This window comes from Schistosoma mansoni (assembly GCF_000237925.1).
Source record: "Schistosoma mansoni, WGS project CABG00000000 data, chromosome 4 unplaced supercontig 0032, strain Puerto Rico, whole genome shotgun sequence".
Classification (NCBI taxonomy): domain Eukaryota; kingdom Metazoa; phylum Platyhelminthes; class Trematoda; order Strigeidida; family Schistosomatidae; genus Schistosoma; species Schistosoma mansoni.
This window is the reverse complement of record NW_017386017.1, coordinates 455,554-480,076: the sequence shown is the minus strand read 5'-3', so window position 1 is coordinate 480,076 and position 24,523 is coordinate 455,554. Positions and strand designations below refer to the sequence as shown.

General features: G+C 37.3%; 2 protein-coding genes across 2 annotated transcripts; one reads left to right on the top strand and one right to left on the bottom strand.

Annotated features, from left to right (window-relative positions):
• Positions 1–740: 740 nt before the first annotated feature.
• On the bottom strand, positions 741–15,692 carry Smp_149070 (nucleolar rna-associated protein, putative; the record flags this gene model as incomplete). The annotated part of the gene is given in 10 exon segments (XM_018791114.1): positions 741–1,148; positions 3,425–3,658; positions 5,428–5,651; positions 6,839–7,415; positions 7,420–7,463; positions 8,862–9,020; positions 13,284–13,651; positions 15,205–15,422; positions 15,452–15,623; positions 15,658–15,692. Coding segments are annotated over 10 exon segments (2,439 nt in total).
• An 8,286-nt stretch (positions 15,693–23,978) lies between these two features.
• Smp_202760 (unnamed protein product) lies at positions 23,979–24,290 on the top strand (the record flags this gene model as incomplete). Its single annotated transcript, XM_018791113.1, has 1 exon — positions 23,979–24,290. One exon carries the CDS (start codon positions 23,979–23,981, stop codon positions 24,288–24,290), a length of 312 nt encoding a protein of 103 aa, XP_018645632.1.
• Between the last annotated feature and the right edge of the window lie 233 nt (positions 24,291–24,523).

Genomic DNA, 24,523 nt, shown 5'->3' with positions numbered 1-24,523 from the left:
AACAACTACCTCAATACACGAACGTTTGGACAACTAATGGATCATCACAGAGACCAAGCACATGTTCCTGACAATATTGCAGAAGTACTTTGCGTTTAGGTGAGAAATGCATGATGCAATTGTGGAAACTGATTACCAACTAAGAGTGATTTGGACCGACTGCGTATCACCATATAGCAAATATCACTGGTCAGTCGTATCTAATCATTCTTAATTAAGTTAACAGGAAAAGATCTCAGTGATCTAAGAAATTGATTTTTAAAAAGAACATACTCAATGTTGGAAGCAGTTCTCTTTCACAATTGATTGATCACTGGGTGGTGATCAATGTCATGCATGTCAAGTCCTCAGTGCTGATCGAATGCTATCGATCACGTTGCAATGTGGCCACCAGTCTAGGTGGCCCGACACTGCTTGCACTATATATATTGAGGTAAGGTGGTGGTTCTCTTTGTTAACAACGTTTGAGTAGCTAGGGGTTAGTAACTATTATAACACAAGAGACGTAACTCATAGATGAAGTTGTACATGGTAACAAAATCCCATTGACTACAGATCATCTTGACAAAGCAAACGTGAAAAGAATTCAAAGTTTGGAGAGAGATAACAGAATTGAATGATTGAACTGATCAATAATAACTCGGTAATATATCAGAGTTGGACAAAATCTCATACGGACACATAGAATTCAATATCAACTAATTATTTATTTACATATAATAATCGGTACATCAATTCAGTTATTCTTTTAGTTTTCTTTTCTTTTTGTTTTTCATATACTTCGTCGTGTTCTTCTCAGATATATTATGTTTTCGTTTTTTGCTGGTTTTAATACCGTTTGTCAAGTTATTATAATTAATAGGCAAGTCAATAAATTTATTGGCCCATACAGACAATAAATTTACCAATGAACAATCATTATATACAAGAGGTAGATCAGATGGTTTACTACAAACTAAATCAGTAAGTTGACCTCCTTCTGCATGTTGAGTTAAACCATCCAACAAATCAGAACTGAATATTGATTGAACTAATGTAACACGATCTTTTGAATTGATTGTTTGGATGAAATGTGGACGCCATCGTAGTGCTATCCAATTTCCGCCATGACGATCCCAACGGATTTCAAAAAACCTGCCTAAACGTAACTTGACGAGGTAAACAAATAGTAAAAAACATTATCAGAAATATTGAACATTCACCGTCAAAATAATAATATTTTCTTAAAATACCGAATTATGTCGAAAGATAAAATACTTTGTATGTTCGTTTTTACTAGCAAATAATCATACACAGCAGTTTAAGGAATTAGAACAGCCCAAATAAGAACAAAAATCGAAGTTGCTGAATTCATCCTGCTGCTAATATTAAGAAAAGAAAATGATCAGTTTCTTTTAGCACTTATGGACACTGAGCGAACTGTTAAGAGGAAACCCATGTCCTGGATCCCGCTGCTAACCACAATCCAAATATACTAAAAGGTGGTTAATTTCTTCAGTGAAAATGATTACATTACTAGGTGTATGAATTGTAGAGTTATAAATCTGATACTACAAAATTTTTAATTTACTTATTTATTTGAACACATAAATATTGATACGATGGGGCACCAGATACATATATACCACACAAATTCCATTTTATTTGTATAACGGCTAGCATACCGCCCGCGTGCCCAGGCCAAAGCAGGTGGTTTTCTTAGGGGGCAACACCCCGAGCCTTTGACCCGAAGGTCTAATTCACAAGGTAGTGGAGCAACGTTAAGAGATGCAGTCTCATGGTAGCCGGTGACCAATAATTGGTTCATACATCGTTCGTCTCCTCAAGATCATGGAGCCCATGTGCACCATTGGTTTAGGATCAGAATCTTCCAACTCCACTAGTTGGATTCCCCATATCTACCAACCCAGTTAAAGAGCCAGACATTCGCTTTTCGTATTCTCAATTTCGTAAACAACACCCTCGCCACGAGAATATAGTAAGACTTCCCTGTCAGTGGTTGTATACGCGTGGTCATTTGAGAGCATTTCGAGAGGGAGAGCGGACTCCCCCCATCCTCGGCTATACCAGGGTATTTGGGGCCAAAAGCCCACCAGCTCTAGCGAGGCGGAGGATTTTTCTGTACAGTAGTTTTGCAATGTAACAGAGATGAATATCAATGAAAATAATGTTGATTTCTAACAAGGATTATAGGTAAACAGGTAACCACTTCTAATAGATAAGCTATATTATTTTACCGCTAGGCTTACAGAAAGACGATGGCATATCCCATTCAAATGCCAAGCTTTTTGGACACCACTGGATAAAAACCAGTCAAAAGAACAAAACATGAAAAAGTACATACACAGAGACCAAACCTAGATCGTCCGTGACTAATTACGGATTTCTATATGTTGAATACCATAACTAATAAACATACAGTTCCCTTAAATAAAATAGATCAACTCTTGGTAACTTTATGCATGAATGTTGTTTGTCAGAGTATCACAAAACGTTTTTCTAAATAACGGGAAAATCGTATGATGAGGTATACGAAAGGTTTGTGAGAACATCGTGTAACTTAATTAGTTTGGTTTTGAAAGCCTTGAACTTACATATAATAATGCATCAACGTCAGCAAAATCTAAATCATGAATTCTAACATGCATACACATGAGAAATACTCAATCAGCTACAACATAGGACCAGGCACACATATGCATCAGTTCAAGCCGCCATAAGACTCTGCATTTTGTCAGCGTCTTCACCAAACAGGTCTGTTATCTGCGTATTCTAAGTCGATAAGTGGACCTTCTGGTGAGGAGATCAATACGAGAAATACTGTGAAACTGTGTATAATCAGACTCTACTGATAATTAGTCAATACGATCAAATATTGCGTTTAGTACAGATGTTGTTGCGTTAATTGCTATTGACTAAAAAAATCTAAAAATGATGGCAAAGATTTTCATCAAATTCATAGAAGAAATTAGACTTAGCCCGGTGTTTGGTCCTTAGACGTTTAGAACAGTACGCTCAACCCAGTGGTTAGAATTCTAGACTACAATAAATCAGCATGAAACGCAAAGCAACATAGCTACATTTTATGTATCACTGCTACCACAAAATTGTAGGCTTACTCCATCCAGGTTCCAATTCTTCACTGTAGTATCCTTAGATTATGTATAAATCCATGTTTCAGAGAAAAAGAATGACAATTAGGAAACTCCAACACTTTAAAACAAGGAACATTTATCAACCGAGTTTTTGCTCGTTGTCACACTTAAGACCTAATGGATTACTGACGCTGAGATGTTTAACGCTTTTAACAATTAATTCAATGTTAATAACTCAGCATTTCTAAACCTTACTAGTTTGAAATGACAGAATTTAGACAACGTTAACGAAACAACAAGAAAAATCAAGTAATAACATTGCTGCTTACTCCCAATAATTTGACAAACCAATTCAATGGATCATAACAGTATCCTTGTGGCCAATAACGAGCTCCAGGATCTGGGAATTCCGTAGGTAAGTCATTATCATTATTAGTTTCAGGAACAGCAAGCTGTGATTTTTTCAACACTCCATGTAACGATTCTGATTGACGAATATTTACAATGTTTGCTTTGACATTGAGTACTATGTCAATTTTATTAAAGACCGGACGAAAAATGACCTGGATCAATAAGAAATTAAATCTAATTAATGGTTTGAACTTGCAATCTTCTTGAAAATTACCATACATTACAAGTTCGTGTTTGATTCCTTGGAGTGAATCCTATATTAGAGTCAAAAACTGTTGTTTGGCAAATTTAACTTATTTTACAAGTCCTACAAAGGACTTACATCATAATACGGTGCCCAGATCAAATAACGGACACATACTCTAAATATATATCCCTGAACATATGAAACTATAGAATAACTACTACTGCACAACATAAATCCGTCGTTCGTACTTTATAGATTCTACTTTCTAGTTCATTTATTAAAACCGGTAAAAATCACTGAATACGTCCGAGACTAGATAAAACAAATTAGTCAACAACAGTTCATTAATAATAACTACTCCTTCAGTGAATTTTCATTCTAATGTAAGATTAATACTTGAATTAAATTATTTGAAGTGGATGAATTCTTATGTTGACTAAGTTGGATACATATAAAATGATGAGGCTCAGTAGCCAAGTAAGGGTTTATATACGAGGCTTCGATCTACACATTTTGTGACTTTTTGAGCTGGTAGTAACGCCCAGCTGCCGAAATCGAAATAGACTTGGTAGCATTCAAACTGATGACTTCTTCAGTGATCGACAGTTAAATGTGTTAACTACAAGTTGCCAGCCATAGTAACAGTGTGAATATTACTTCGACAAAGACGATAATGACAAAGAAATGACACCCGAATATTATAAAGGATTATACACTGAGAAAACTAACTGAATTTCCGTGAGAGGATGTTAATGTCTGACGTAGTATCTATTTGCAATCGAAATGGATGCCCATTAGTATTAAGGGTAACAAATTTTTCTTCACCTGGAGTTGAGCTCTGACAGGATATGCTAATAAGCTTAACGAATTTGTGCAGGATCTGGAAACAGGTTTTCTAGTACTTATGGACCGATTTAGTTTCCTCTATTGAAAAAATCTATCATTGTGACCAACAGATTTACATTTTCTCCAACGATGTTGTTTAAACGGACAGGTTCTTACATAATCCCATGCACCACAGTGCTAGTAGGGAGCAGGAGGACTGGTCTTCGTCCGTCGGACTGAGCTCGGATGAGATGGGATAGAAATAGCAGGGGAAGATCTGGTTGTTGGATTGTTGCTGATTGGAACCGCCACACTAGATCACTGTAGTGTCGCGTTGCAGATTAATTAAACGATGATATTCGTATGCAATATCAGTGAGAGTTGAATTGGGATTTTGGTCAAATCGCCACAGTAACCGTGTTTTAATGTCACTGAACTTTTGTGATTGGAGAGTACAGATGAGGATGAGGGCTTTAAACTAATCTTCAGTCAGTGACTTCAGCGGAAAGCGTTCACATTCGCGGTTGACGATGCCCACATGCGTAAGAAAATCAGCATCTTCATTCATAACCAGCTTCAAACAACGATAACGTATGTTGATTAATCAGGAGTTATCTGTAAACGGTTGGATGAATGACTGGATAGTATACGAGAATGAGCGGTCACGTAGGTTCAGAGGAAACATCAAAATACCGTAGTAAGACGTTTACCAAGTGATATAGCATAGTATATAGCGTCCCGAACAAATCTATAACCTGATAATTGATAAACAAAGTTCCAAATTACCGAGCACAGATCACCATTGACTTATCGCTAATTTGGTCTAGATCGAAACTAACAAAGAACACTGGAACCATTCACCAAGATTGTTATCAAGATATAAAATAATAATAATAAGTTACTACTTACCAGCAAATCATTTATTGGAGCATTACTAACAAGCATAGCTCTAAGTAAATCACGTGATTGACCTGCTAGCAATTTCAAATCACTTAGACCTCCTCGACTTGGTCCTATTTCAGTCCATTCTATTCCAGTTGTGTCAAGTGGAGTACATATGATTAAAGCGGGTAAATTACATCGAGGTGTACGATGAAATAAATCCAGGGCTTGTTGACGTTTGTTAATATCCACTTAAAAGATAAAAGATTGAATAAAGAAGGAGCCACACTTATTTAAGTAAAAACTCAGTGAAAAACAACTCATGAAAAGGAGGATAAAACAAGTGACAAAATGTTTACATTATGAGGATTATGCTACAATACATCTAGCCATCACAATACGACATCGATCCGAATTTACTAGTTTCTCAGAAGCATTGATTACTCAACACTAAACTACCAGTGCACGTAGGACATGAAGTGTGTGAAGTAGTAGATCTGAATAACATTACAAACTTTGGAAATAATGAACTGTGCCAATCTCACGTTAAAGGCTACATATTTTTAAGTGCCAAAACTGATAAATTTCCTTAAAACAACTAAAGAAACAACCTATTGAGTCATTAAACAAAATGAAGAGCTCTCAGCGAAGAGGATTTTATTTTCGACGATATCTTTTACTATAGCCCCACAACCGTATTTACAATTACTTTTTAAACATAGTGGTCCATAATAAAAATAGAGAATTATCGAGTCGCTAGCAGAAGCATTAAATATCTGTCAGAATTTAAAGTTACGTAGTACCCAAAGGGTAGTAAAAATGAATTAAAATATGAAAGATTAAGAAATGGTATCATTGAAAGGGAACTTCTTATTCGTGACTTAGATCGAAGACATAACTTACAGTTCTAACTTGGCGACGACAACATTATGACTGATTAAGTAATAAAAAAAAAGACGAATTCTAGTAATTTTGGAGATAAGTGGCTTAGAATATGATCTGTCTGATGTCGAAAAACGTAAACAAATGGATTATAGTGCAAAGGCTCAATATGAAACACTATAGTCAATCCCGTGATATCCGAAAACTACAACAATACAAACTGATAATGTTTAAATTGGAATCGACTTATGTGATCTTGAAATAGATTATGAATCTAAACACGTTGCTACATATCACCGTTTGAACAGCAGACTTTTGTTATGAACCTCGACAAAACCTTGTGGATATCATCTATTAGAAGAACATGTAATACAGTTGATTTTGTAAAAAATAGTAAATAAATTCGTCTTGAAATTATTCTTCCTGTAGGACAGGAGAACTGTTTGTAATATCTATCGAACGGTACACACATTCTTAACTACGGGAAACTGACTACCTTTATAGTAAAACTCCGAAGTTTAAGAAGAAAAAGTATGAAAAAAATGAGAAGACCAACCAGAAAATCCTTCATTTAAATCAACTAGAAGTGGAGCATTTTCCCAATCATAAGTAGCCAATAAATCAAGAAATCGTAGGAATGCAGCAACAGGTGATCCAATTGAAGTAAGATTAGCTTCCTTCGACTCTGAATCAACAGAATCACACAGCTTCGAAGCATAAAGAACTAATAATTCAACAGCCACTTCAGTCATACGTCCACCATTGTTGCTTGTATTAACATCTTTTAACCACCAAGTAGATAGGGCTGACGAACATTGTTCAGGTTGTGGAAAAAAATCTGATGAATTATGTAGGCCATCTAGTTCCGATTCATAAGGACATAAAATCACTGGATACCCTTGAGCTGATAACCAACGTTTAGCTAATCGACATGCTATAGGAAACACATGTGCATAAGTACGTGAAACACCACTTAGTGTACCAGCTAATGTTGGTAAACTTTGATTCAGACGAATCCAACAAGCAGCTTCAGGATTCATTTCAGTAGATAATGAACTACCATCATCAGTCTCCGAAATTGTTTTATTTTTATTATCTGCTTTGATATCAGAATTACTTAATTTCTGAATTAAATTAAGTTCTTTTGACTGTGAAATTACAATTCGGAATACTAATCCTTGCTAAAAATAAACAAATAGGAAATTTTATTTGTCATTATATTGTTACGAAGTTCATGCTACAATCAAAGAATAAATCTAGAGCGATAACAAATTTATGTACGCATCAAATAAAAATCCGGTATACAAAATACTTTCTGTTGAATCTGGTAAACATGAAGCTGTAGCTACTTTGAAAGTAGTTTTCATCATAGAACAAGTAGAGAGTAAACGAAAAGATAGTAGCTAAAATGCAAGTCTGTGTGGAGATTTGTAGCTCAGTTGGATAATTTTGGTGGGGTTTTGTTCTCTGAGCTGGATGGTTTGGTCATGGAGCTTTCATCGTTATTCTGAGCGGCATCAACACCTACAATCTGACCAACAACGTTTTTGATAACATCAAGTTTACAATCAAACAGGAGTCAAACAACAAATCACCATTCTTGGATGAATTAACCACTAGAACCGACACAGAAAAACTGGAGACTTAAGTATGTATCGGAAGCCGACCGACACAGATCAAATTCTCGATTACAGTAACAACAACCCAAGAGCCCACAAAATCAACTGCGTACAAACTTTGTTCAAGAGAGTGAGGAGGTGATTATTGAAAAAGAATATTAAAATTTTAAACCCATCTTCATTAACATAAATGAGCGAGGTTAAGTCCTCAAACTGTTGATAGGATAAAATCCTAACTACTGAGTGGTCTGATCAGGATACGATTAAAATACGTTGATCAGTTCATCTTCAACTAATCAGTGCTAATGGACGGACCGAGAATATAATGGAAGATTCTTATGCAAATCTTATGTGAAATCTAAGATTGCTATTACTGTCTTTGTTATCCCATTTACTGGGGTATCTACTGGGGTATGTACTCAAGCATAGCATCTAACGGTTACAACACAGCCAAGTAACATAGCACAACCATTTATAATATTTTATGCTTTATCGGAGACTGAGACTTATCAGAAACAATTCAGATAATGTCTGAATAGATTGTACGACATAGTGGCTGTTTCCAGACATGATAAGAGCATGGCTTTTATTGAAGTCTACAAACAACTGACTAACTTGCACATGTAAATACATATACAAGAGAACAAGATCCAAGTCCTCTTGATTAGCATGGTCAACTTTACAACAGTTAATGGCAATCATGTCAAAATATTAAATTAAATAATAGTTTAAAATTTACATATGACTCAATACAATTCAGCTCATAAAGAGCACAATGCAACCACATTTTGTACTAAGTGGTGAGTATTTTATGAGGTGCAGATTTGATTTAACTTTGCTTTTCATTTCATTTTTATGAGTCTTCCATTACTTCTTATCGGTATCATTATAGTAGAAATAAATTTACTTAAATTGTAAACTTTATTCATTAGAAAATGTTCATACTACTTTGCACTTTACTTACTAAAAATATATCCAACATATTATCGACGGTAACATGAGATGGAATTCCTTTAGGTGATAGCAATTCATGCATACGAATCACTAATAATCGTTTCATATGTCTGAATGCATCTAAGTCGTTTGGCCATCTTCCAGATTGTTCCAAGTGAATTATAACTTGAAAAAGGCAAAAAAAAATGAACAATTATCGATTTAGGATTTCGCTAAGCAGTAAAAAGTAATGATACAACTCAGTAAATGAGTTATAAATTGTGTTAATTAAATAATCCCTGATAAAGTAGACAGGGTTGAGTTCAAAATCAGTGAATGTAAATTTTTCTTCAACAGTTTTTTGTGAATTTAAACCCGGCTAATTGTCTCGGGATCTATTTGCCAATGGAAATACGATTTATTCAATCTTAGTACTGTGCTAAACCAATGACATTCGACCGATATGAGCAGCCTAGAGTCCTTATTAGTCCTTTGTTCGCCTAGCCCCTCCACTTAAGTCCAAGAGGCCAATAACAGCTTATACCATGAGAATCATTTATTTCAAAAATACTTGGTTTATATACCAGCTAAACAGACAGCATCACACCATAAAATAGGAAATAACATTTATGCAAGATCAAGCCAAAAAGTGGCTGTAAACTTGGGAGACTGTAATCAATAACCTGAACATAACTTAAGAACAGTATATCGGATAATGATAATCCATGGGTCAAAATGAAGCTTATAATAAGAGGAATATAAATATACACAATCTGGTTACTGGATAGTTATACAATAGGAATATATATGGAATATTAGTCCATTAATAGTTCTCAGAACTTACCCGTAGTTTAATTTTCACCAAGATATAACAGAATTGATTTAGTTACATCTTATTGAAACACTACAGACTGTTAAAGGACCCCAAAAAAAAACTCATGACAACAAGAACAATCTACAACTGATCCTGACACTTTAAATGCGGTGGCAGAAAAATAAGATATGAGCGTGTTATGGGTGAAGTTATGTTCTATTTACAAAAATGGTAAGTAAAGAAAATAATAATCCCTTGAGTAATTAATTTGGTTAAATGTAAATGGGAAATAGCTATTTTAACCTAAAAATAATATATGCAGCAAATCAAGTTGACAGCGAAACTAGTTATTTACCCATAAATACTTATCCCCATTTCAGAAAAAATTTCAAATGATCATTTACAGCCTGATTGTGTTTTTATATCAGACCAGTAAACTGGATGGTAAAATAATTACCATTTTGGACTGTGTATGAGATCAGTCCTTTAGAGTAGACACAATCGCAATAATAAATACAAATCAGTATATGAGGATATGTTTTATAAACGCACAAACCAGCTATTAGGAGAGACTAATGGCAGAAAAATGCATATAACGTTCTGACTGAGTATTTCTATGACTATTCTTGAGGAATAACTGCAAAACTAAAAACAGTGAGCCGAGGATCTATTAGTACAATATTCTTTAGAAACGATATGAGAGCATTCCGGAGATTTTTCGCTTTGACCTACTGAAACAACTATTAGAAGCTAAGTGTGGTGTTCAGAGCCCAAATATTTGTTACTTGGTCAGTGATCCTTGATAATCTTCACACTCCATAACTGCTCATACGTTGTTCATATATGCTGGATATAAATAAACAAGTATTTGAAGTTGTAAGTCATTAAGCATTCATTTCATTTATCATATCCTATAAGCTTCGTAGTAGTAAACTATAAACTACTCATGTAAAGTTTTATAATATTCAGTAACCTTGGTCTATCATTTATACGTTTAAGAATCCTCATAATAATGCATCACAACCTGTTACCTCATTCAAAGGTGTTTGCGATGGCCTAGGCGAACGTTTATATGCTTTTCATAAACAAAAAATGGATATAATAAGTCTTTTCATGTCAAGACCGAAAGTCGGTTGCTATTAAAAGGAAGAAATGAGTCCGATCATAATGCTTGAAATTTATTGGTTTGTGAATATGAAATCCGCCCCCGAATTCCTTGGTATGACCGAAGATGGGGAGAGTCCGCTCCCCCCCCCTCGAATTGCTCTCAAATGGCCACGCGTATACAATCACTGACAGGGAAGTTCTACTCACTGTCTCCTCGTGGCGAGGGTGTTGTTTACGAAATTGAGAAGACGAAAAGCGAATTTTCGGCGCTTTAACTAGGTTGGTGGATATGGGGAATCGGAAAATTCGGATCCCAAACCAATGGTGCACATGGGCCCCAGTATCCTGAGGGAACAAGTGGCGTATGAACCAATTATTGGTCACCGGCTACCATGAGACTGCATCTCTTAACGTTGCTCCACTGCCTTGTGAATTAGGGGTGTTGCCCCCTAAGAAAACCACCTGCTTTAGTCTGGGCACCCAGGTAGTATCACATCCATGCACAAATCAAGTGACTTGTGTGGTGCATATGTATCTGGTGCCCTTTTGTACCAATATTTAAGTTCAAATAAATAAATAAATAACGATTATGAAATCCGAATCCAATAATAATTGACATTTTCATGTGTACTCTGTTGAAATAACGCTCTCAGCGAATGAATTTTCAAGAACTGACCTCCTTTCAGGAGGTCCATTTATCGACTTAGAATACGCAGATGACATAGTCCTATTTGGTGAAGACGTTGATAAAATGCAGTCTTTTGGTAGCACTGAGTAACAATGCAAAGATATTTGGAATGCGTTTCTCCCCTTCTAAATGTAAATTGTTACTCCAGGACTGGCCTGCGTCAACACCTGAACTAAGGATAGGGAGTGAAGTAGTCGAACGCGTCGACAACTTCACTTATCTTGGAATTCTGATCAGCCCTAATGGGTTGGTATCTGACGAAATCTCAGCACGGATTCCAAAAGCTCGTTTGGCTTTTGCCAACTTACGTCACCTATGGCGAAGACGAGATATCCGTCTATCAATTAAGGGACGAGTATACTGCACAGCAGTTCGTTCTGTCCTACTTTACGGCTGCGAAACGTGGCGATTAAGAGTAGAAGATACTCGTAGGTTACTAGTATTTGACCACAGATGTCTTAGAAATATTACTCGCACCTGCTGGGATCACCGGTTAAGTAATAGTGAGGTTAGATGCAGGGTATTAGGAAATGATGGTAAATCAATTGGTGAGGTTGTGAATCTTCATCGACTGAGATGGTTGGACCACGTGTTACGTATGCCTGAACACCGATTACAACGACGCACTTTGCTGACTAGTGTAGGGAATGGTTAGAAAAGACTTGGGGGCGGCCAAACCAAAACGTGGCATCAGTGCTTGAAGCCACTAACTTCTAGTCAGAGCCATGTTGGTAGATGAAGACTACTTGGTTGGGGTCTGCATGACTATCGTAACCAACGGTTGGAGACTGTGTGACATGACTCAGAATCGATCAAGATGGCGTAGGTGTATACACTTTGTCTTCCCTTAAACTATGAGATTAAAATTGCTTAATACCTTTGTTTCCTCTTGTACTATATCCTTATATACAATCTTTCTTTTATATATTACCACCATTAAATTAACTGCTTCTTTGGATTCGGTGTTTATCTTGTTGTGCTAATGAGGTTATGGCAACTTAGACCGATGCATATATGTGCCTGGTCCTACGTTGTAGCTGACTGATTGATTGTGCACTCTTTTCAGTCAGTCACAACATAGAACTTCGTACGTACGTATATCAGTTCGAGTTGACACACCACATTAACACAGAGATGCAGTTGTCGATTCAAATCCCATAGTGGTAGAAGTAGTAAAAGTATGTGAAAGATTAGGGTTTGAAGATATTATTCAAGGGGCATAATCTTGTGGAATAAATTTGGAAAGAGAAAAAAAATAGAGACATGGAGAATCGTGCACTCTTTTAGATATTCTGTATACAAGTATGTCATGTCATTGTATATATTTCTGATAAGTTATTCTCTCTTTCAATATTCGTTGATTGTGGGCTTGGGTCATTTATTCGGATCTGTGAATAATCATCACTTATCCATAATAAATTCAGGAGATTTGCAACTCAAGTTTTTGTCCATTATAAGACTAACTAGTCAACAATCAGATATTGTAATACTCTAACCTCATGAGTTGCTATCATTGTATAGAAAGGAACATTCAATATTAACATTTTTATTCTAATATTCGACAGAACGTGAGTAATACTTCAGCGGATCAGTATGTGAATACCCGTAACTTTGTCAGTCTGTTTCTGGTAGATAAGTATTCAGACAGCATTGAAGTAAAATATTTTTAGTGAATATATCAATCGTACGAAAGGATATTTCAATTGGTATGTTTAGTGATTTATTATGTTCGTATGACTTGATCGGATATCTAGTGAATAAAAATTAGAAATAAGAACACAACTAAGTAGTATTACACAAATACCTGTTATAAAACTAAATGACATACGAAACTACTCACCATACAATGGAAACACAGGGAAACATGCATTTTTAAATAACCACTTAACCGTATGAAAATATGGCTTTTTTATTCCGTGATGTGACTGGTTAGCCATGGGAAAAGACAATATAGGAGGGAAAACTGAAGTGTCACGAAAAGCTGATGATAAAGGTAAAATCCCCGTAATATTAAGGGGAAGTTTATTATTTAATCCACGTAGTAACGCTCGGAGTTTATCCATTGCTCTAATCAGACGAAGAGGTGAGGCGGCAACTAAACTGACTTTTCGGTTGCGTCTATGCAAGCTTATAAATGGATCAAGACGATTAGGCAGAAGGTGATACCACGGCTTTGATACGTTAACATTTGATGAAAAATGGAGTTTCCTAGAGCAAAAAATAGATACAATGTATAAAACAGGAAAAGGAAGTTAAGTAGATAAAGATTTTATTACATGTAGGTGATTGCTAATGGTTCTAACAACAACAACTATATAAAACACATTTCTTGGGTCGTTACATTATTTCTAATAATTGAACGATTTGATAGGTTAGTTATTCAGTTTTGTTTTCAACATTTTAATATAGCTTCAAACACAAAATAACCGTTTAAGCAACTCAGGTTGATTTAGTGTAATTTCTAGACTTCAGTTCTATTAAAACCCTATAATTTGTCAACACTCTTACTTAGGGATGACTACTGTTCTCACACTAGCCGCTGTCTTTTAGCCACTCGAATTCGAGTACATTGTACCCGGTAAATGAATTACACAAAATGCACACCACAATTTGGAAAACCGGATAGTATCATTAACATTCACACCCAGAATGCTGCTTATATTCAAGTACTTGGAAAATAAGTTAATTCACTACTATTCATCTATTTATAATAAAAACGAAGATCGTCGAGCTTTGAATTTGAGGACTGAGGATAGATAAAAACTCGTCCAAATAACAACATAAGCACAAAATTCGGAGAGAACTGTACTATTAACCTCACATTAGATAGCTGAAAGCAGACAGTGGCCGAATCGGAAGTTGTTTTAGTGAACACATGCATCAAGATGAGGTTAGTCTAATGCATATATTGTACATGACTGGACTTTGTTCTGTTGCGACACTGGATTTTGTTTTATACTACAGCTTTCTAAACACTCAAATGTTAATAAGGTAGAGTAAGCAAGATAAATCGCTTGCCAGTGTTCAGGAAAGGATAGTGTTACCAGGATTTAGAATAAATGACTTAATACAAATAGCTGCATGATTTGTATTAGCCATGTCTTATGATTTTTGCAGGCAGGCTTTTAAGCTAACGAGACTATTGTAATTAGTGTTTTGATTTTTCAAGTTACATGGCTCATAATCCACCCCAACAGCCCAGGTGCATTCAGTGTTTTCCTTTTTAGCATATGTTTTAGAAATACCTCGTGTTCTTTATTCGAGTGCTTTTAAGGCCTAATGCTCTTTATCACCACTAGTAATATTACATTGACATTAATCCTAATAATTTTGTCTTGCTGCATTGATATGGTGTAGCAACCTAAACCCATGTGCATAAATGCCTGGCTTTACGTTGCTCATGTCTGGTTGACCTGGTACCTGAATGGAATAATAAACAGAACGGAAAAATCTGGATAGTTTAAGTCATGATTAATTCCATTTACCAAATGAAAATGGATTGCGGAAAGTGATGACTAGGTATCAGACTCCCTAAATACAAAAGCTTGGATAGCCAGGACGGTTCGAATTAAGAATGGAGGATGACCAGGAAACGAGTATTTAATATTACATTAATTCGGTAAAAAGCTTGTTTCAATTCTCGCCGAATCCGTGGGACATATTTGGCAGCAAACCTCTAAAATTCGGTGGGAGTAAGCTAAGAGTTTTCAATCTATGTTATTACGCGTCGGAAACTAATCGAAAAACATCAAGGAACCTACTCTCCTAGAATAAAATTTATGATCTGCATACAGACATTAGAGCCACTATTCCACACAACACATTCACATAAATCACCATCAACACGTCGAAGTTCAGCCTTTTTGCCCCAAAACCGGCGAAATTCATTACCAGCAGGAGTGTTACTTGGAGGACCTTTGGTGAGGACTGCATGAGTGAGTTGTCCAATATATTTGAGTCCTAGGCCATGGAGGTCTTTCTGAAATTACAAAAATGTTCGGAAGTTACTTTGCCTTTTATGCTAACTCTGACAGGACACACGAGCGATACTCGATCTTTCAAAGCTTCAGTTAAAAGTTGGGATACGATGTTTAGCGTATTTTCATTTGCTTGATATCCTAAATCCTGCCCCTGTACCTCATTTTTGAGTTTGGACTCGATATAATCAATTTTTTGAAATCTGAAAAAGTAAGGACTGATAATAGGAAACGTACATCACCAAGTGGTCATAAAAATAGACGCAATCCATATTGTAAACATGTACGACACAACTGTTGGATGTCACTATATCTAAATGAACGAACGCATAGTAATCAAACACAAGCAGCAAAAGTTCAGGGTTGATAATATGTAAATTGGCAAGACAACAAAACTATCAAACCATGCGGACAGTGGTGTCCGAAGGTCACGCCGTTTTGAAACGCATAATTTTGAAAACCAACAAAAATTGAGGAGTAATTTTCTCAGTGCAATCATAGCTCCAAAGAATACTTCAGTACTATTTGTTTCAATCACTGTTCAACTTAAGCACATCTTGTGTACTGATCTCAATACTGAGACTCTTGCTGCCTTGTCTAAATCTCAGTGTATGTTCAACTTTTTATATCATCCTACTGAATTTTAAGTCATACAATTCTGAATTTCCTAGAGAATCACAATATTTCGCTAATCATTGCTGTTATTTTAAGAATTTGAACTCTGTTGGGGGGTTAACTTCCACGTTTTCAGGTCATCTAGGTATATATTAGTCATTAATTATCCCAGTGTAAGGTCCAAATTGCAAACAAGAGTAGAGTTTATTCTCACTCATTTCGTACTTGTTGTGAATCAACTTTGTTTTTTATGTACTCGTTTCATAGAAACGATAGATTGTCGACTTTTGCTTGAATTATTTCGGCCAAGGTTTGGAATTTTCTTTTAATCCGTTTTGTGGTACGCTTTATCTGGTTAATTATCACATCGTTTGTCAACCTATGTAGTTTGTCGAGTTTCGCCCTGTAAATTATCTTAAAATGGTCGGCAATACTCACAAGTGTGGTCAATCAAACTGCTTCCTTCTTGTGCAGGAAGGAATGCAATATGATGAGTTCAAAAAATGGTCCCAAAAGATGTGCATCTGTTTAAATCACACCACATACAAAATATGTTCGGGGCCTGAATCTCGCTGAACTTTCATGTTTCGTTGCCCAAGTAGTATATATATATATTACTGATCCAAGAGGCAGTTAACCTTCTAACGTTGGCAAGCAATATAGTTGATGAGGCCTGCATGGGTAAAAGATTACAGGCAATTAGGAATGTGTCAGAACAGTAATTTCTGTTTCAGAACGAGCCTGTAGTGACCTTCTTTTGTGACGAGTACTCAGTTGGTGTAATGGATACATTTATTACTGTAACCAATTGTACCAGTTATTGTTTTACTGTACTTGTTTGTTTAAGTGTACCAAAGACACTTTTTTCGTTGCCTGTGGCCTTGCATGAGCTCGAGTACGCTCGACAGCCCCGCACATCCGAACACCTCCATTCCATCCGCAATCGAATGGCTAGGTAGAACGTTTTGTTGGTACGTTCAAAAATGCTCTAAAAAAATCAAGAGTGGAGGGGGACACCGAAGAGATCTTAGAGAGGTTCTTGTTTATCTACCGTTCTACACCGAACCCTCAGACAACAAATGGAGTCTCCCCAGCGGAAGCGTTACTTGGCAGAAAAATAAGAACACATTTCGATGTCATCCGTCCGACGCCAGCTCGTGAGCCCCAACGAAACGTGATGATAGAGAAGCAGTTCAATCGACAGCATGGGGCACAAAGACGATTGTTCACGGTGGGTCAAAAAGTACTTGCTATGGACTATCGTGGTAAACATCCTACGTGGACAGCTGGTCGGATCGTGAGAAAGAAAGGGAACGTGGTTTATGAGGTGTCAGTTGGCTCAGAAGTTTGGATACGTCATGCTAACCAACTGAAAGCAACTTCGATAGCCAGCAGCGAGAATCGACATCGAATACCTCTTGATGTTCTGCTAGACACTTTTGAAATCAAAACGCCCGGAACAGACAAGTCAGTTTCTGTGCAAGCAAAGAGTGATACAACTTCCTTATTGCCTAGACGATGGACAGATCGAAAGCGCAGGCCAGTCACTCGGTTGCAGTTGAACCCTAGCACCAGATCCTACGAATCTGCTCAAGGAGGAGGTGTTAGCAGGACATAGATTGGATTAAAGCATGTTTCATGCATGACCGTGATGGTGCGCGCTGATTGGTTAATTCTAAACCGATCAGCCCGGGCATATTATTGGAGAAAAATCTAGAAGCTTCTTATGTATATACTATAAATATATGAACGTTGTTCAAATCAGTGATTGCTGTTCACTTAACATTATTATTTTGGATACAATTTGATTCCTGTTCAACGTGTTCTGATTTTGGGGTCTTGTCGAGTGTCATCGTATAGGAATACTAAGCAATAGGAATAGCTGGGTCGTTTATTAGCAAAATACATTTATAACAGCCTGTGACCTTGCATGAGCTCGAGTACGCTCGACAGCTCCGCCCGTATACTTTGATATGTCTCGGTATTCTTTCGATACCACGAGATCGCCAACAAATATATCTTATTTCAGCCTTCAACAGCCTTCTAGGTTTTGGCTTACAGAGGAATCCAACTCGATATCTGGCACGTAATCTTCTTTTAGTGGTAACCATAGTCACTCGCGACTCCATGCCATCTACAAGCCAAACACTCGACTGCATAAAAAACACAAAGTCTCTTCTGAAATGAACAAAGGGCGAAATACCACTGGATACTGGTGACTACGATCCTAAAGTAAAACCTGAACGCTTTCACGGTGTCCAGTAGTCCCTATGAGGCATTCCTGGATGATTGGAAATGGACGCAAAGAAAAGAAAGGTAAATAGCCATAAACAGTGTCCATTTGGTTGGTAAACCTTTGGCTAACTCATTCTGAGTTCCTGAATACTCCGCTAAATCTCAAAGTAAGATTAGACTTAACCCAAGCGTGCTTGAAAAAAGTTCAATATGACCGAATGTCATTCTGAGCGAGGTGCTCAAACCGAACGACATTGATCCGAAAAAAGTCTGATGAAAAACTTTCAGTAGTTAACAGACAGGAAGTGGATAACATAATCGAAAGTCGCGAAAACGACTTTCAAAGACGTCGAGTCCGTTCTTCGTTTAATTGTTTGGAATCGGATGTTGGTTAACCCTCTCATGCTAGTTAATCAAAATCCTCCCTGTAAATCTATCCTGAGCAATCCTTTCCAGTTGTTTCCGAGTGTTATTCACCCCTTTCTTGTATAATTTCGATTCCCGGTGCAGTGCGTTCTTTGGCCCACCTCTTCCCTCTAACTTCAAATATTCGAAGTTACGGTTTGCATGGTGGTGTACTTTGTTATTTTCTGCAATATGTGTCCTACTCATCTCCAGCGTCTTTCCCTAATTTCCTATTTAGTCAGAAGTTGGTTTGTTCTCTCCCTTAGTAAGTTGTTGCTAACAGCATCCGGCTGACAGATCCAGAGCATCTTGAGCAGATGGCTGTTTGTAAATGCTTTCACTTTTTGATAATTATGATGGTTCTCCAGGTTTCAACTCCATACAGTAAAACTGTCTTGACCTTTCTATTGAAAATTTCGACCTCGATGTTGTCCGACAGTCGGTTTGAGTTACATATGTCCCTCAATTGTAAGGGTACTCCTATTGCCCTGCTAATCCGTGTCTTTACATCCGCATCAGATCCTACTTGTCTACCATTTATGCTGCCCAGGTACGTAAAACTTCACTTCTTCCAGAGTTCCTCCATCAAGTGTGACTATGTTGATGTTCTCCGGGTTGTTTTTCAGATTTTCGCTCTTACCCTCGTGTATGTTGACGTCTAATTCTGTAGAGGCTTCTGCTACACTGGCTGTTCTCGCCAGTGTTCATGGGATAGTGGAGCCAGGTCGTCTTCGAAGTCCAAGCCGTATAGTTGCATGCGAGATGTTCAGTGCAGACCGTGTTTCCCCTGAGGTAGAAAGGTCTTCATAATCCAGTCAACCACGAGAAAATAGAGAAAAATTGAGAGTTGACGACCTTGTCTGGCACCGGTTCTCTCTTGAACCACATCGGTTATCTGCCATCCATGTGTGAATTCGCGTTGCTTACCTTCGTAGGAGTTTCGTATTGTGTCGATGATCTTCTCAGGTATTCCATATAGTCGAAGAAGTCTGCACAATGTTCTTTCATCCACATTGTCAAATGCGATTCCGTCTGCGCTAAACCGATTCTTACGGAATTCGGCCTGTTAATCTAGAAGTTGAGTATCTACAAAATCTTTTATTTGGTCCAACAACACTCTGTTGAAAGCTTACTGGCACTGATAGCAGTGATTTCCCTGTAATTCCCACTTTCTGAGATCTCCTTTCTCCGTTATCTTGAAGAAGTATCCCTTCTTTCCATTTGCCGACACTTGTTCTTCATCCTAAATCTTTCGGAGTAATATGCGGGCTAACTTTGAGGTTACTTCAATGACTGAACTCAATGATATTTCCAGTAAATTGCTTGATCTTGCTGCTTTCCCACACTTGATTTGTCTGATGGTCATGTTGATTTCTTCAATTCTTTACCAAGTGACATTTATAGAAAGATCTGTGTGTATTGCTTCGATGTCATATGGGTTCAGTGGGCCGATCTATTCAGAGGTTGTTCAAATTTTTCAACTGTGGTGTTTGAATGAACCAATGATTCCCTTGTATTGATGACTGCTTGATTTCGAATTCCAAATACAATACATTCATTCGTGCTCATCTAGTAATTCTTGATTAAATTGCGTTATGTCTGGGATTCCTAGTTTATACTATAATTCAAACACTCCTAATTATCACATTGGTGTCGCGATGGAGCCTGTGGTAGAATGGTTGGAAATACATTCAGACTTTAATGCTTTTGAGGATTACATGGAGAGGTTCGAAATCTGGGCTATGGCCAAGGAAGATGTTGGGGATGCTATTAATGTGGCTCACTTCCTTACATTCATCGGGAAAGAAGCATATAGCTTAGTAAACACGTTAGGATTTGAGGACAAACCGATTTCACTCCCTTATGCAACTCTAAAACAACTACTACTGGACCATGTAAAATATACAAATTTGGAATGCGGTAAAGGAGAAAAATTCGATTAAATGACTCGCCAGAACATCAGGGATTCTATTACATTACTACGTCGTCTCAATCCCATACGTAATCAAGGTTATTCAGATAACAATTCTTTGGCGAGTTGTGGAAGCCCACGAGTTCCAAATTGAAAACATAAACTATCTACATATGAACGCCGCAAGTTTACAGAATAAATTGGGTGAGCTGCGTGAATTCAATAATACTGATAATACTCACCTGATTGGAATATCTGGAACATGGATATCTTCTTAGTTTACAGACCAGGAGCTAGCAATACCCAGGATATCTTTGTTTTGCGATGGCAGAAAAGCAGAAATGTGGGTGGAGTAGCCTTATGCTTGCGATCTTGCCCGCAGGTACATCAAGTGCACAACCAGGAGTCTATCAATCTTCATGAATCCGTATGGTAAGACTGTCTACCACATCATGGTATCTAGATGGAGTCATCTACAACAAGCCCATTGCTGATATCGAGTACGACAATCGTATGCTGGAAGGATTATTCCACTCTAATCGTCTCAGAATCACTTATATCCTGATTCTAGGCGACTTCAATCTTCCTAAAGTCAGTTTTGCGGAACATACGTAGATTAGAGGTGAGAACTCTAATGAAGCTCGTTTCTTCAACCTCAGTGAAGATCTGGGATTATTGGAAAATGTGAAGTTGGCAACTCGTTGGAGATACAGTCAGACTCCATCGCACTCAGACTGCGTATTTGCAAACGACGAATTCCTAATTGACAACCTCTCGATCGTTGCTCCCCTGGGGAAAAGCGATCACGCCGTCGTAGCTTTTATTTTTGTCGGTAAAACTGAGCTTATACATCCTACCAACAACAGGTGCTGGAAATCGGAAGTAAACCGTGATATTACTTTATGCTGAAGGGTTTTGTGTGGATTGAACTTACCTCGATTTTGTGTGGGATTTTCAGTTATGGGTATCTGATTCGTAAATGTTGTAGAAGTGTTGACCCTGAGTGTGAAAGTCCTTGGTAGCCAGGTAGATAGCTAGTTACCCTCTTCCGAAAGTGTTGTAACTAGTTTGGTTCGGGTTAAATCTAATAGGGCAACAGACAAGTGGTTGTAGGTTTCTACTCACTTTTTGCTGCCACATTACCACAACGACAATATTAGATGCATGTTTTCAGTACTAAAAGTTCATATTTGAATCGGTGCATGAGTAATGCCTGAATGCTTAAGAGATTTTCAGAATTTTGAAATTAGTGAATGGCTTAGAGGGATTAATTGAGTTTACGTGAGTGACTGAGTAAACAATTAGTTGGGGTCCACGTTATAAAACTGCAACTAACAATAATATATTCTCAAATGAAATTACGTTACATGAGGTATGCCAGTTTGCGAGCAAGGTGAAACCGTTGCAAATGCTACAGCCTTTACTTTATTGACCAGTATATTTGCTTGATATGTTATAATGCACATTCTTCACAGAAACAGGGGATAAATATTTACACGCCATAATAATAACGTTCAAAGTAAGAGCTAGTACACCTTACGAAGATCGTTTTAGACCATCAATTTGTGGCCGAGAGTGAGTGCAAGTGAAGTCTAGAGCTGTTCACAACAATAACTGCATAACCAGTCAGCCAGAAATGTTAACTTTGACGTGAAGTTTTGTGCTTCTCGATAATGTTTCCAGATAATTATCGAAGGTATTATTGAAAGTGAATAATGAAGTCATGTGTTCCATAGACGTTTTACGTAGTTCACATGAGGGTGCTAAAAATGAGAGAGAAAAAGGAAAGGGTGAGAAGCAGAACAGACAACGTTCATGACTAGTGAAGTTTAGTCATTTGTGATGAAATAATTGAGGCATAACCACTGAGACTAATTCACTTCTATTAGGCTAATTCCTAAGCAAATATCTTTCAAACAGGCTGAAGAAGAAAAACCAATTTATGGTGTTTAATGAGAGAAGGACTGTATCATTGATGGTGGTTCAAAAGAGCTGGAAGTCTAGTATTATGTACATTTTTTAAAATTTAGTAAGGAAAATACAATGTTCGAATACCAACTGGCTTCTTTCGTCAAAATTATTATAGCTCGTTTTCATTGTTATAACTTTTGTAGAGTCGTGAGTGGACTCCTACTTAGCACAATTGTCCGATTTTTCATGTAGTAGGATTTCTCGGTAGGAAATGAGACCAATTCAAGGTTACAGATATAAGTCAAAGAGATACTGGGCGTAACGAATTAGCGTTAACACCATTGGTTATTTACATCGCTAGGCCATAAGAAGCTGTGGTTTAACAAAATGCTCTGCCCCAGTGACATGGAGTGGACTAAGGTTATCTCCCCACTATCACGTTTGCTGGTCAGTAGCACCAACCTCGTTCATTTTGTAATGTTAGGCTCTCTTATTTTTGTGGTGTGCACGGATATCGCTTTGATCTAAGCCCTGTGTTGCGCACCTTGTTGAAATACACTGTCTCCACTAGTTCCATGTTACAGGCTAACCAGGTAGCTAAAATGAGAATGAAAGGATGGCAAAAATTAACAAATCCTAAAAGTCATCGTAGGTTTCTAAATGAGTCAGGTAATAAATAATCGCTAATGACTTGAATAACATCGAGGATTGGTTTGATACCTTTCACATCTACAAAGTGACCTAAGAAGGTAAGTGAGTGTTTCTCGAAATCACATTTGACAGGAATTACTGCCGACCCATACTGATCCACTCTGAGGATGCCACAGGTATTGTAGTTTGAAAACACTTAACCAGTAACACCTCCTGTGATTGAATCGTGCCTACCCAGTGAAATCAAAAGCCAGAAGCGAGGAGATTGGAGGATATATTTGATAGATTATCAATATGTCGAGAGGTGACTGATCTAAACTGGCTAGTGATCGCAGGAGACGTTGAGCACGCTGTTCCCACTCATGATTTGGTGTGAATGCATGACCAAGCGCCTTCAGCTACGTGAGTCAATTAAAACTAATTTGGTCAGCATCCAATGCTGAACACTTATAGAGCTATTGATTATGGATATTTATTTACCGCTACAACTCTTTCAAAAAGTGTTCTCAGGTGCGTAAAATCTTTCGGGTCCTTAATGGCTGACAATAAATTGTTCATGCGTAATACTTGGTCAGTAAAGCGTAAGAATATTTTCCCCCCACTTCTGAGGTAGAAAACTATGCTGACAGATTTATATAATCCAAGTGACGTGTTAACGGCAAATTTACCAGAATTATCAGAACAAATCGGGATGCGGTGTGAGAATGAAAGGGCGTTGCGGTTTTATTCTTGAGGGTAATTACTGTGTCATCTGTTCTAGGTATTTACTCCAGAGCAATTATTTGCTTAAAGAGTGAAATTGGGGTCACGGTTTTGATTATGAAGAGCGATGGGTGGTATGACAGAAACTTCTGCCCTGAATCGATCAAAAATCACATCCCATTCTCTCTATTTGTGGCGTACAAAAAATGATTATTTTGAAGGTTATAACCGGAGACCTCACCCATCAATGGTAATTGGTTTTTGCGTTTCTCAGATTGCTGATTCAAAGCTGAAGCAGCGTTCTGCAACTTCTAGTACTAGTAACGATCATGTTTTGATACCAGTCAATATTAAGACGAATATCGTTATGCCCGAGTCTCAATCTTTCTCTGAGAGATATCTAATTTGGGAAGGATTTTCACGATACTATAGAGAATAATAAGCCGGAGATCGTTTTCTTTCACAGTTTTCTAAAACAAGGGACACTCAGAAACGAATGTGCGAACAGTTGGAAAATCTCAGGCGGCAGCAACAGTGATTTTAGCCTAAAAAGCACTCCGTATCCTGGTATCCTCTGAAAAATACCGAAAACAAATCGCATTAACATTATCACATAAAACACTTATGCATGCTGGAAGGAGTACTCTGACCTGAATAGTAGTAGTAAAAAAC